Here is a 15118-nt window from a genome sequence, read left to right as displayed (position 1 = left end):
GCAATTCCTCCTGCCTTCAGCTCCATTTGCATTTCTGGAGGATTGGGCAAAAAATTTATACACACCAAACAAAATAACACCAAAATCCTAGCCAAACAAACAAACAAAATAACCCCTTTTCTTTTTCAGTTTGAAATTGGTCCCTATGGGTGCATCCTCCTGACTGTGTCTGTCATCTTATCAAGATCCATCAACCTGTGAGTGCCTCTCTAGCCTTGTTCCATAAACTGCACAGCAAAGTGAGCTGGGAAAAATGAGGGAAAAGCCAGGCTGTGCTTAAATCTCTGTCCTTTTTAATCTTGTGGTGTTTGCTCTGATAAATACGGGGGAGTTGTGCAGATTTACTCACCTAATCTTGGCTTTTCTTGTTGCATACACACACCTGTGTGTGTGTAATTATATATATCTATTGTAGTGATCAGTCTGCCACATCTGATGTCAAATGCTCCATCTAAACACAGGATATCATGTCTGAGGTCGTTTTCTGTTCTCCCTACCTTGACAGTTTAAGCAAGACTCATTTAAATTTTATTTATTTCTTGAGGTATCTTAGGCAGTGGGGAATAACCTCACTGTGATGACTTCCCCAGTTTCTCTGTCAGTGATAATGATAAGGAAAAGCTGGAATAAAATGGATGAGGCATTTTTTAGGTAGCTGGAAGTAATGTCTGACAAATCTGATCTCAGTTTATTGCTGTAATGAATATTCCAAGCTCATGGAAAGTCATCATAACCTCTTTAAAAACTCACTGAGGGCCAGGCACAGTGGCATTTAATTGAGCTTTTATACAGACTGGAGGTGTTTCTGTGGTGCTGTGAGTGTCAGTGGGTCAGAATGTAAAGGCTTCCTTCGTTCAGGCAGGTTTTCACTTCTGTGGAAATCCCCAGGAGCAGGGGGAAGCTGCTGCTGCCAGTTTACAATAACAAGTGACACGGAGAGAGCAGCTGCACTTGGAAGCAGCACGAGTCTGATTTATGGAAGCTTTTATTTCTTACAGCTCTGCATTGTCTTGACAAGAAACAGCGACTTAGTCCAAATTCGAGATCCACAATCAGTTGCTCACCTGCTGGGATCCCAGCAAGTGTTTGCAGATTGAGGTGGTTTTTTTGTTTTATTGTAATTTCTTCCTTTCTTGTGCTTATAGTAACACTGCAGCCCTTGGCTTGACTCCACTTTTGTACTCTAACACAAATGATGTGATAATTTCAGGGCATATGCCATTTATTCTTATTTTTCTGAGCTGGTTACAACAGAGAGGTTCAGATTAGTGGAGTTACTTGTGTAAGTAATGATCTGTAGGTTCATAATTGCTGCTGTCTGTACTGCTTTGCTTGCTATAAAATGATAAATATCCTTTAATAATTTAAGCAAGGATATATTCTCCCTCATCACCTCCCAGTTCCTACCAGATGGATTATGACAAGGCCAATCAATCATCTGTGTTTTGATTTGGGGGAGCTGTGTCTAAAGTGAACATGACAATTCCTTATGGTGCCTGTTTGCATTTCAAACTATCTAAATATTTTTACAGATCTGATCCAGAATGTCAGAGCAGTTTATAAAGTGCAGTTCTATTTTGAGGAATCATCATGATTTTTTCACAGAACTTCATTTTACAGTACTGTTTCTCCTCTAGCTTGTACTGTGTAAGACTCTGCATTGGTACCTATCTTTTGTTTACCAGAAAAAGGATTTTTTTCTCTTTTTGCACACACTGGAAAGTGTTTTTTTAGACCTTTGCACAATTTTTTATTTTAAAAGTGCAAACTGAATTTTGTTTATGTAATCTTCAGCAATCGATTTAGCTGCCTATGCCTTCGTGCTTCTCTTAGGATATTAAAAATATCAAGACAAATAACTCAGTGCTGATATCCTCAAGAAATATGTACCATTCAGAGAGTGTTACCAGCATGGTAAGCAATTATTTACATAACTGGCATAGTTCTGGATGAACAGCTGATGACAAATAAGAGTTGGTTTAGATAATGGAATTTTCAGCCAGTAATAGATCTCGCTGGGATTGTTCTGTCCCAGTTTTTGGAGATTTTTAACAGAAAAATCAGAAAAATTTCTGGTTTTACAACAGAAAGCCACACGTAAGTTTCAGTTGCCAGGATTTTTGTGTGCATGCTACACTGAAAAAAAAAGATTATTTAATTTTAGTTCAGGAGTTGACAGCACCTAGATTTTACCTGTTTTGACTGTAATTATCTATCTTAATGATCTTTATTGCACAGTGAGGTTGTGGACTCCCCATCCCTGGAAGTGCCCAAGGTCAGTTTGGATGGGACTTGGAGCAGCCTGGGACAGTGGAAGGTGTCCCTGCCCATGGCAGGGGGGTGAAATTGGATGGGCTTTAAGATGCCTCCCAGCCCAAACTATTCCAGAATTCTATGATTTATTTACTTTCTATGCAAGTATTTGCATTTCGGCCTTTAAACTCAAAAAAAAAAGAGAAAAAAAATCATGATTAATTTCACTTATTTTGGGTGTCTATCTTAAAATGATATAAATCATCTCCTGAAGTGCTTGGTTATTTTCCCTAAAGTGAGAAAATCTAAATAAGCTACTCAGAAAGAAATTTTACACTGTAAATATCAAGTCATGAAATGAAATTTGTTTTTTAGTAACAGGTCAATGAAAAATGGGAGATTAAACGTTGGTAATGTAGAGCATTATACATGACAAAAACAGACACAACTGTCCTCATCTAGTGATGGGCTTTACATAGGCTATAAAAAAGAATAAATAGGTTATAAAAATAAATAAATAAAAATAAATTGGTTCCATAGGTTATAAAAGAGAAATTTTGGCACTACCACTAGCAATTTAATTATCTGAACACATCAGTTCAATTTTCTGTGATAGACAAGAAATAAGTCATGTGTTGAGAGTTGAGAATAAAAACCCATTAATGGCTTCATATAAATATATGATTTTCCATATTTTATCTTGCATGCAGTCCTGTCTCTCAGGCCAGTAAAGTCACATTAGTACTGGAACAGAGTGGGAGACAAAAACAAATTTTTCCTTTAATTTTCACAGATGAAAAAAACCTTTCTTCTTCAATAAAGAAGAATAACTTGGAAGTAATAAAAATTCAAGCACCCATGACAGAGTTGAATACATTATTCCTCAGAGTCCAAAAACTTGGGTGCTCTCAGGGAAGCACTCAAGCTTTGATGTTAAAACAAGCACAATTCTAATTTTTTCCACAGCATAAATAACTTTTAAGTACTGAGAGATGAGGAGGCCAAAAGTATCAAGAGGTTCAAGTAAATTTGGAGCAACTAATGGAAGGTGCAAGCTCCAGCATCCCTAAACCCCCTGGCCTTGATGTTATCTCCATGTCCCCCATTTTTGTGTTCTGCCTTGATGTTTGCTGCTGCTTTTGCTGCTTTTTTGGTCCAGCTCCATAATTTCTACATTGTTACAGATTTTTCCCTCGCAAATGGAAATTGCAGCTTTCAGCCAGGTCTGCTGGGCAGTTGTTCTAAAATCGCTGGCAATCTGAAGTATTTTTATTTCAGGGGGGACGCATGCCAGGAAATGCAGGAGCTTGCGCTGCTTTGTAGATTTTGGGTAATGAGTTTTTCATGCTCGGAGCACTAATGATCATCACGGCCTGAGCTGATAACAAATGGCCAGAGAGGAGTGAGAATTCCTGAGGAAGTTGCTGAGAACGCGTTGTTGCTTCTGGTACAGGAAGGAATGCTGGTTCCTAACAATTGTAACTGTTTTTTTGGTTTTTTTTTTTTTTTAATTTTTTTAAACAACCAGCGAAAAATTAAAAAAAAAAGTCGTATTATAGCAGCTCAGGGGACTAATCTTTCTGAGTGTGCTGGGATCTTCACGTTGATGAGAGCTACAGGATGTTTGCCACGCATGGGAGAGAGAATGAGCTCAAAAGTTGGGCTGCAAGCACCCACTGAGCCTCACCACTGAGTGCAGGAATATTTAGGAAGGGTTTTAATTACAAGCCCACAATCTGAAGGAATTTCCTACCTGCAGTGGGGCTGCAGCACAGCTTTCTCCAACCCTTGGTCCCTTTCCTCACTGTGCTTACTCATGCAAAGCCATTCCTGGCGTGGGATGTGGCTCCTTTGGGTGCACTCACTGGTGCACAGTTTTCTTTAAATTCTTTAAATTCTTTAAATTCTTTAAATTCTTTAAATTCCAGCTCCTCACCAACCCTGTTCCCACATTTTTCCTAGTCACTGCAGTAACTTACTGCATGAAAGCATCATTACTAGAACCCATGAGAGCAAAGAACTTGTGGAAGGAGAAAATTCCCTTTGTGGAAAAGCAGTGTATTGCCACTTTTAGGCTACCTGGAGACAATGCCCAGAGCCTGATCTGAAACACAGGCTCATTGTGCTGCTCACAAATCAAAAAGCCACTGTTTGCATCCCTTTTGTCAACCTGGGGATACTTTATCAGTTTCTAATAGTGGCTCATGTGTCACTCTCCAGTCAGGATTGCTCACTGGGTGCCTTTTCCACGTTTTCCCTGAAGTGTTTCTGTGAGAATAAATAAAACAATGGCTTTAGCTGTGGGAAAAATAAAAAAGGAGACTTGATTTTGCAAGTCAAGAGGAGGCTGTGTACTTCATTAAGGTTGGCTGCTCATAAACCTTGGAAAATACACGTCAACATCTTCCTTGTTGTGATCCCACAGCTCTGTTAATTACACTTCTGTAGTCCTTACTGCTCCAGAAAAGGGTGTTCACACCTGTTTCAAAGTTATCTGTGCTGTTCTCATTTTGGTGTAGGGGAATTTTGGTTGTTTGGAGTTGGTTGTTTTTTGTGTGTTTCTTTCTTTAATTTATTTATTTCAAAAGCCAGTTGTTATTAAATCGAATAAATCACATTATGGCTCCTTATCTGTGTAGGATTTCTCATGCTCAACAATTCTGTCCTTGATTAACACCAATTCACCTCCTTCTCTGAAATCTATTCATGAACAATTTTTCACTTGAAGGAATCAAATTATTGAAATTATGTTGTTCTGTTCACTTACTCTTCATTCCTGTGGTACTGTTTTACCCAACTGCAGAGGTTAAATCTCCTTAATCTGCCATTCTAATCTGTCTTTGAAATAAAATCATGCAGAAGCACCAAATCACGTTAAATGCTGCCCATTATTATGCCATTTACCACGGTCAAATATATCAGTTTATCATGTTGGATTTACTTTTGTAATTGTCTAGTTGGAGGCAATACTACAAGAATCTTCCTTTTCTGGTCCATTGGTAAACTATTTTATTTTTATTTATGTATTTATTTATTTACTGATAATTTTAACAGTTCTGTCTGCCTTCATTCATCAAGAGAATTTTTTATTGAGACGTGTAGCAGGAAATGATCATTACTGCAGTCATCTGTATCAAACCTTTTTTTTTCTTTTTTTCTGTATCCTTTCCTATATCCTTTCTGTATCATTTACTGTAAAATAACCCCAATTCTGACACTTTACTGGACCTTAAATCTCTTTCAGTCATGCAGGAGTTTGAAAAGGAAAGTGATGCTCTGCTGGCTCATGAGCTGTGGGTGGAACAAAGGGTCCCCCACCCTCAATCCACTTTCCTTTGCTGACACCTTTTCCTGTCCCAGAGCCAATCTCTAATTTGGAATTCCCCTGAAATTCACCTTCTCTCCTGATGAAGAAAGGATTTTGTGAAATATCCATTTGGCTGGGCCAGGGCTAAAATTCCAACTTCACATCAAGGATCCAATCACTTGGGGCACTCTCAGCTCTTGGTGGAATTGGATTTTATTGTGAGCCAGTTTTCTGGGAAAACCTTTCCAGAACAGTTTCCCCTCCACTTGAGAATGCCTGGGAGAGCAACAGCAGGGGGAAATTGTGTCTGGGAGCAGTTTTCACTCAGGGCTTGCAGTTCTGGAATATAAATAGATGTCATCGTGGTTTTTACAGCTTTTGGTGTTTGAAAAAGACAGGGAAGCTGCTGTGTTTGAGCTGTCAATTATGTTACAGTGCTAAAAAACAAGGACTTGGACGCAACTGGAAAAAAAAATAAAATTGGAGAAGCCCAGAGCTCCCCAAGAGCCATTTGTGATTTTTTAACATGAGAAAAGCTGGTTAGATTTACCAGGAACAGGAAGAGGAGCAAATAGAAGAGATTTTGTGGGATCCAGACCTTGGTAGGGAAGAATTGAGCCCTTTTTTGTTTTTTTGTTTGGGGTGAGTGAACTTCTGTGCCTCCTGCTTAATGTCTTGCATGCAATTCCTAATTTTCAGGATCTTCCCTGCATTGGAGGTTCTGTTGTAGGAATTGGACAGAGGCCCTTGTGGCCAAAGTGTTCACTGGGCAAGAGCTGCTTGCAGCATTCATCAATTAATAAATGCAGAATAATGAAGCACAGCTTATAGCTGATAAAAGGTAATAAAGAAGGGAGTTTGCTTGAAAGAATTTAATGTTTTTCTTTCAAAAAAAAGGCAAGAATACAGGGATGATCAGTGACAGCCTTAGCAATATTTGTGGGAAGATGTGAGACCAATATTTGAAGCTTTGTGCTTTCAAAAGGGGGTAGGCAGTGGAATATATTGATGTGTGAAATGTCACTTTCTAATGCTTGAGAGAGAGGGGACCCAGGGACAAAAGGGAAAGGGGGTTTGGAAGACAAAATAAAGGAAAGGGGAGAGTAGGGTCACTCAAAACAAATGTGTAGGATTTGCCAAATAAAATCTGAATAATAGGATGCTAATTAACACTCTAGATAAGGAATGTGACCCAGGTGAAAATGTGACAACAAAGAAAAAGAAGAGGAAAGGCTGAATCAGGTTTGAGGGTGTTTGCTGCACTGGAGGACAAGGAACAAGGGTTAGTGGTAAAAAGAAAAATGAGTAAATGAAACTGAACTCAGAAAGAAAGAGCAGAATCAAGAAGACAAAGAGGTTGTTAGGCTGGTTCTGGTTTTTATCTTGATCGGTGGGGGATTGGGGAATTGGGAAGCAATGCCAAAAATAATAAATGGGGAAAAATGTGGAGTTTGCCCAGATAATTGAGACATGTGACTCTTGTCCCCCTGGTAAGGAAATTCAGGAATTTCAGCTGTGTCACCAGCTGGGTTCACAGAACAGGAGTGCAGGACTAGAGACTGAGTGACAGCAAATTTGGATGTGCAGCAGGAAGGTCACCTGTGGGAATAAACCCAGACTGCTCCCCTGCAACATCCAGCTCCTTGTGGAACAGCTCAGGATAAATCATAAAGAAAGGGAGGATTATTAGCTCGTTCTCTGGGGAGTTTTCTGACTTCTTAAAATAGTGCAGAAGAATGAAAAAAGTGTGGTGAGCAACAACCTTGTCTGTCATCAGTGCTCTGAGTCCTGGTGTTGGAAAATGGAGAGAAAATGTGGTTCAGATGAGGTCAGACCTGAGGAAGTGAAACAAGTGATTTCCTTATCATTTTAATACAAAGATATCAGGAAAAGACCTGAGGTTTCTGTGTAGAGTGGAGGTGGCTGATACCAGAAATAATGTAAAGAATACTCCAAGTCTAAATTAATATTCTGCCTTTCAGTAAGGAGAGCAACTCATTAAAAAAAAAGGAAAAAAAACCTTAAAAAATAAAAGAAGAAGAAAAAGAAACTCAACGAAAAAATAAACAAGAACTAAAACAAAACCTAAAACCCCAAATCAGCTACAAATCCAGGGAGTCCATGCAAAGTCAGCATGGCTAATGAAAGAATTGCTGCACAAATAGTGCAGTAATTCTAATTTCTGAAATTCTAACTAGTGGTGACAATGACTTCTTTTCTCCTCTACAGCTGTTTCCTTCAGGCCTCGCTCTACCAAACTTCTGCTTCCCACAGGTTTAGTTGAGGTATTAATTTATTTTTGCCATGTAAAAAAAATCACCTTGAAAGGACTCAGAAAATCCAGGGCTATATTTATGGTTGGAAGCAATTTGGTTTTGTTTTCCAGTGAGATTTAGAGATGTTGGGCCTAATGAAAAGAAGCAATTGTATTTAAATTTAATTGGTTTTAAATAGGAATTAATGCTTAGGAATTCATGCATAATAACTGAGTCAAATTTGTGGGGGGTGGAATTTAACCTAAAAAAGTGATGATGGCTACACAACAGGAAGGAAAAAATAAACCAGAGATCTTTGTACTACACCTCTTCCCTAAATTTATTCATCACTTTTAAGCTTTCTCTTGCTTTGCCAGACTTTAGGAATGGACCTGATCCTAAAAGCTTACCTTTGTCGTGCCTTGTTTAAATGTAGAATGACTTGACTTGCAGTTATATGAGCAAGTGGAGAATTGCTAGTTAGACTAAAAAAAACAAAACAAAACAAAACATGAATATAAGAATTTTTTTATTTGATATGTCCAATGAAAAATCATTTACTAGCATGAAAATAGCACATCTTTTAAGAATTCTCAAGGTGATAAGGGTAGAGACTCAGAAAAGGTGTTGTTAGCATAGGGAAGGTGACTGATATTTGGAGTTTGTCAATGATCATTGTGGGATTAAAAATGTTTTATTCCTTCCAATAATGCTGGAAGAAGGGAGTGGTGTGCTGATGAAGTGACCTGATGACTGAAATGCTGAAAGGCCCTGTCAATACCGAGGACAAATCGTGCTGTAAAAAAGACTTGGCTCAGCCTCAATGATGAGGGCAATAAAAAAGGAATTTATTTTCACTACAGAAACTGCAAGGTCTCGTAAACAGAGACTGCTCACTACTGTGCTGGGGGGTTCATCAGCTGTAAATGGCAGGATGAGGAGCAGCAGAGCACACAGAGCCAGCATTAAAAAATAGCCTTGGACCTGCTCTGAGGGTGTATCAGCATAAATAGTTTTAGGAGGTGAAGAAATGTTAATGGATTGTGCAAGGCACTGATGTGTCCTTAGAGAAACACCGTGTCAGGCTGGGTTCACACGTTAAAGCACAGACCAGGAGAAGAAGGAATCTGTTTTAGCAAAGAAGAATTCTGAAAGAACCAAAGTTTTTAGGATTTCTAGCCTTAAAAAAAGCAAATTTTGAGGTGGGACATAACTGTTTTCTAACATCTGGGAATGGTGGTGGTCGCAAATGAACAAGAAAGGCAGAGAGAGTTATTTAATTGAAAGATCAGTGTTATTGCAGAGTGAAAACAGCCTGTTGAGTCAGTAAACCTCATCAAAGCATGGTCACATTCCAGGTTCCTGAGCTACCACTGAGAAAAGTATGGAAAGCAGGGAAAACAGCAAAGAAATGTGGATTTGTGTGAAAAAGAGCAGCTGGGATGGCTGGGTTTTACCTGCCAGATGCAGAGAACATCATCATCATCTCTTCTCCTTCTCCACAATTCTGCTTTATCCCAGCCTGGGACATGGCTGTAATCCACACCAGGGCTGCTATAAACATGGAATATTGTTCTGGGGAGAACCTGAGATTTGTGGGTTTAGCTGCCCCTTGTGTTATAGGATTTCCCCTGTAGGATCAAGGCAAGGTTCTGCAAGCCTGTTAGCCTGTCTTTATAGGGAAAAGATAGGAAACTCTCTAAGAAATGCAATGAAAAAATTCATTCTGCTGGAATATTCTCCATGTTTCCAGCAGTAATTCCAGGATTTCCCAAGCTGGCAGTTGTGTCCAGGTCACTGAGTTTATTAGCCCTGGATGAAACCTGTCCTCCAGGAATTTCTCTAAACCCTTTAATTCTTTTGCCCTCCACAACCCCTGTGGCAATGAGCACTGAAGAAATGTGTTTGGTGAAAGAGTTTTTCCTTTTTTTCTCCTTGAATTGCCCAGTAAGTCTAAGGAGTGTTGTGGAATTCATGTTATGAAAATAGGGAGGAAATGTTCCTTAATTATCTCCTTAAAATTTGAACATCTCTTGGAGTCCATCAGTTGTGTCCTGCTGTAGTGAAATTATCCCTACAGCCTCTTCCCACAGGAAAACTATTTTTAACTGTGGTTCCTTCTGTCCATCAGAAATTCCTCTGATCCTACAGTATCTAAATGCTCACATTCTGTTGAGCCAAAAGCTGTGGTAAATTAACTTAGAGAAATTGGACTTTTAATTGGTTTGTCCAGCTGGGGAGTCTTCTTCAAAGAATGAGTGTTTTTTATTTCTGTGTCAAGATTATTTCTCACTTCTCAGCTTTTAATCTAAAAAAAAAGAAATAGACTCAGTCTGCCTTCAGTGCCAGAATATTTGTGATTTATCCCCCCAGTCCTTGGTATTTAGCAATTTGATGACCATGGCCAGGCTGTGGCAGATGGAGAAAAGGAATTTTCCTGAAGTTTCTTCCTCTACTCTGCAAATTACCTAAGCAAGGTCACCTCAATTGCCTTCAGGATGTACCAGTTTCTCTCCATGTATACAAATTTAAAGAATTGCAGAGTGATTTCCTGTTTATGTGTTCATCTCTAGATATAAAAGTCAGTGATATGAATCCTGCCCTGAAGTGATTGATCACCTTTTCATTTTTCCCAATCTTGTTTTTCCCCTTTTCCTTTCCTTTAGCAAATCAAAGCATTTCAGAAATTAATTCTTTTGATTTTAAGGAAATAAAGTGTATTGATAAAAAGACTGCAGAGATGTGGAAGAGTGAGTGTGATTCTGTTAAAAATGTAGCAGTAACAAACAGATTGTCAGACTTTGGTCAATTTTCAGCAGGTTACTTTCACAAATTCAGATTATTCAGCTGTTTGCTGAAGGGTCACTATGGTGAGATAGATACAGATTTAATATCTTTGCTTGTTCTGTTGCACTCAGGATAACATTGCATAATTAGAAAAAAAATAAATAGTGGGTTGAATATTCCAATAGATTAATAATTTCTCCCCATCAGATCTATCCCTGTGAAATAGAAATACTTCCCATAGTTTGTCAGCACCCTGGAGCAGCAGAGCTGATGAATTAATCTGCATGGGTACCTCAGAGCATTTTAAGAACTTTGTGAAATTAGCAGGTATGTGGCAAAAGTGATAAATAAAAAATGAAGCCACTTCCTTGCTTTCCCTGGTCTGCAGCCCAAGCAATATATATATATATATATTTTTTATTATTTTAGAGAGGCTCTTCCCTTCTTTGACTATTCATTTGAAACCTTTGCCATGTGCCAGTATTAAAAAAAAAAAAAAAAAAAAAAGAAATATTCTGGAACATTTACACAATAAGGCAATCACCCATCCTGTCATTTTCCACATCCCCATTGGAATTATTTGAAATCCTTATGCTTGAAGATGAGGTTTTCTCCCTCCCAGCCCCAAATCTATTTTGGGAGTAGACTTCTAATTGTGTGTTTGTTAATGTCACTGTCTGTTGCCATGAACAAAGTGAGGTCACCGATTTTCTGTGGCAGCTTTGCCTCAGAGTTAAGGATTGTTAACCAGCCAGCACTTACTCATATGCATTTTTTTTTCCTTTTATATTATTTTATTTTGTTCTGTTATCAAGCCAAGAGATAACTATAGCACAAACTGACTCACATTGTGATAGTCTGGGGTTATTCCTACTATTACAGTTTGTATGGGACTTTTGTATTCAATATTTAATTATTCTCCATTGAAGACTTGTCAAGAATTTTCCTGAAAGCAAATTGAGAGTAAATGAAGCATTTGAAAAACATTTCTTTCACTTAGTTTTTGCTAAGGAAAAGTTCCTCTGATTGCAAGTTACATTATATTGGAGATTCCAGTGCTCAAAATACTGATATTTTGGATTTTTATTTATGCACTTTTAAAACTTTTTTTGAGTCCATGCAGATAACTGAAGTTTATTTTATAAATGCACCAGCAGTGCAAGGGTTTATAATGACTTTAGAGTTTCTTCTATCAAATAGTGGTTTTGTCCATCTGTCTTAAGCTTTTAGATTTTTTTTTTTTTTTTTTGTTATTTTTATATCCCAGAATGGATTGATTTCTGGAACTGTCTGGAAGTCAGCAAATTGTGTCACTATGGCTGTGACAATTCAGAGCAGTCAAAGGTTTGGCTCAGAACATCTGTCCACCTTCAGTACTTAACATCCTTTATAAACACATTATTTATAACTTGGAACAAACAGTTACAACCAGGCTGAAGATAAACACAGATTCACCACCAGGAGCATGGAGAGAAAATGAATTTAGAATAAATAAAGATATTTTTTGGAAGGACTTCCAGGCATCCCTGCCTTAAACCCAGCAGCATTAAAAAACATGAAAATATAGGTATAATTCACACCAGCTGTATTTTGGTGATTTCTGTCATGAAGAGATTTCTCCAGTTGCTCTAAATCAAGTTTTTACTCTGAAGCCACCTTACAGATCTTTGGTTTCACCACATTATGATGTTTGTTTTGTGTGGTAATAATGTGAGTAAAAATGTTGGCTTGCATGAGGACTGAAAGGACAGTCAAGCCTCAGGTTAAGGGCTCACAATTACTCTTTAATGGGGGGAAAAAAAGACTTTAATAGGAATATTTTTTAAAAGAACAGTACAAAGTGAATAAACCATGTGGAGCTGAGCTTTACTATGTTATTTAAGTTCTGTGAGCATATTAAAACACATCCACATTTCAGTAAATATTTTAGAATCCAAACTCTGTCTTCCCTGGTTTCATGCAGGCATAAAGCACGTCACACATATTACAGCTAAAACTAAAAATCAAGCTGGGAGTTCTTACAAGTGACCTGAAATTTAACAAAGTCTTGTCAACTTTTTGATTTGTATCAGCACAGGGACTGTTTTCTGCTGAAAAGTGCACATAGAGCACATGCTTGATTTAAAATCTTTATTCAAGAGATTAAAAAAAATAGTATCTTGCTTTCTGCCTGAATATTTTTTATTAAACATACTTTATAATATTACCAGGAGAGGCAAACCCTTCTGTTCTGCTCTAGCAGCCAACATTCTCCTACCCCACTCTCCAGCTGGGATTATGAGCTATCAAAAACACTGGAAAATAGTGATGATACAGCACAAGAAAGAAATATTTGCCACTAACACTGTTGCTTTTTTTATTGATCTGTGATATTCTGTTACAACAGCACATGGATAAAATTGGGCTGTAAATTAAAAAGGGATTTAGAAAGTCAAACCTTAAATCATTGCCTGATGATCACTGGGATACTTAAAAGACTCCTGGCTTCAGATTAATGTTTGTTTGTTTTTGTTTTTTTTTTCTGTTCTAAAGTGATTTAAAGATTATGAATGGATAATGATTTATAGATTATGTCTGCATTGACATCTGATAGGCAGGACAGCAGAACAAACAAACTCTTCAGGTTTGCCAGTGAACGTCTCCACACCCCAGAGAAACCAATTGCAGAATTGTGACAGTCTGGGGGCTATTTGCTCCCACCTTATTTATGTTCCACAGGGATTTTTTTTTTTTTAAAATACCAAATGAGGCAGAGAAATGGGACTTGTAGCTGTTTTAGAAAGTGTGATTTATTTTTTTTATTTCTACAGAAAGCGTGAGTTCTTGTTACAGGTATTGAGAGCGTGACTGGAAGTCACAAGACTTATGGTTACAAGATCTTTTAAGGACTTATTTACCAATAAAACACTGTTAACAAGGATATTTATGTTTCTAATCCAATACTCAGAAATTCTTTTTAATTACAGTGTGACCTTTCTCAGCCAATCCTGTTTTGACACACAGATTTATTCTTGAGGCTATTTTGTCACTTTCATACTTACTTAATATTTATATATATATATATCTTAAACTTTTTAATTAAAGGTTTTTTTTTCCTACTTAACATGTTTCTAAGTTTTAAATCTATATTCTTCTAGTATATATATATCTAATATATTATCCTAGTATTTAGGCTTGGAAGCTTTTCCCAAGAGAAAATTCCCGGAAAGAATTTTGCGGGCTTTGATTCTCAGGCCCGATTTCTTGCATTCCAGCAGCTACCATGATATTTTTGCCGTGCACCAGGTGCACTTGTACCTGAAACACACCTGGAAGGGAGGCTGGGGAGCCTTTCCAGGTAGGAGCGGCCACGCCAGAGGCGTTGAGCGGAGGCGCAAATCGCGCCTGGCGCGGCTCTCGCCGGGCAGGGCTGATTGCAAAGGCAGATGTTGTCCTGCTCCTGGAAGAGCCCAGATCCTCCTCCAAGGCCCCCGGATTGTTTGTGCCTTCAGATGGAATTGGAGCTTCCTGCCATTGTGTGTGGCGTACGTCCCCTCGTCCCCGACTGACGCACGTTGGATGCTCTGCCCGCGGCGCTGGCGAGACGGGAGCGCTGCTAAAAACGAGGAATGGACCAAATCCAGAGATTTTTATCAACCCATCCGTGCCTTGAAGGGATGCACGAGAGAGTTTGCCCTGCCACGGGCACGCACCTTCCCCAGCCTTGCCTTGGATTTCACACCGCCAAGGGACGTCAGTGGCACTTGGTTGTGTCTGACACTGACCTGTAAATTGTCTTTAAGGGGTTTTAAAAGGGATGAAATATGCTTTTGCAAAAGGGATGAAATATATTTTTGCAAAAAGGATGAAATACGTTTTTGCAAAAGGGATAAAATGCGTTTTTCCGACTGGGAATCGTGATTCCACGACTGTGATTAATAATTTTAAATACTTTTAGGGCTGTAAACTTCGAAAGTATACGTTACAGTCAGAGAAATTCTATGAGAAAATAGTTTTCTAAAGTTTGGGAATTGTGATTCCACGACTGTGACTTTTTTCTTAATTGTTTTAAATACTTTTAGGGCTGTAAACTTTGAAATTATACATTACATTCAAAGAAATCCTATGAGAAAATAGCTATCTAAAGTTTGGGAATTGTGATTCCATGACTGTGACTTTTTTCTTAATAATTTTAAATACTTTTAGGGCTGTAAACCTCGAAATGATACGTTAGATTCAAAGAAATCCTAGGAGAAAATAATTATCTAAAATTTGAGAATTGTGATTCCACAGCTAGAACTTCTTCTGAATTATTTTAAATACCATTAGGGCTAAAACCCTCAAAATTATGTGTTACATTCTGATTTTGGCATCCAAAGAAATCCTGTGAGAAAATAATGATCTAGAATTTGGGAATTGTGATTCCATGACTATGACTTTTTCTGAATGAATCTAAATATTTTTAGGGCTGTAAACCTCTAAATTATACATTACATTCTGATTTTTGGCATTCAAAGAAAACCTAAGAAAAAATAGT

General features: G+C 38.0%; 1 protein-coding gene across 4 annotated transcripts in view; it reads left to right on the top strand.

The window, feature by feature from the left end:
• Nucleotides 1–15118, top strand: part of MINDY4 (MINDY lysine 48 deubiquitinase 4) — a 70004-nt gene that overhangs the window by 31136 nt on the left and 23750 nt on the right. For all 4 annotated transcript variants that reach the window (XM_014873725.2, XM_088154982.1, XM_088155051.1 and 1 more), the window contains exon 13: nucleotides 130–197. In XM_014873725.2, the coding sequence (XP_014729211.2) occupies nucleotides 130–197 (68 nt within the window). The remainder of the gene's footprint in view (nucleotides 1–129; nucleotides 198–15118) is intronic.

The sequence above is a fragment of the Sturnus vulgaris genome, chromosome 1 (assembly GCF_052056855.1).
Source record: "Sturnus vulgaris isolate bStuVul1 chromosome 1, bStuVul1.hap1, whole genome shotgun sequence".
Taxonomy (NCBI): Eukaryota; Metazoa; Chordata; class Aves; order Passeriformes; family Sturnidae; genus Sturnus; species Sturnus vulgaris.
This window is presented reverse-complemented; position numbering and strand designations above follow the sequence as displayed.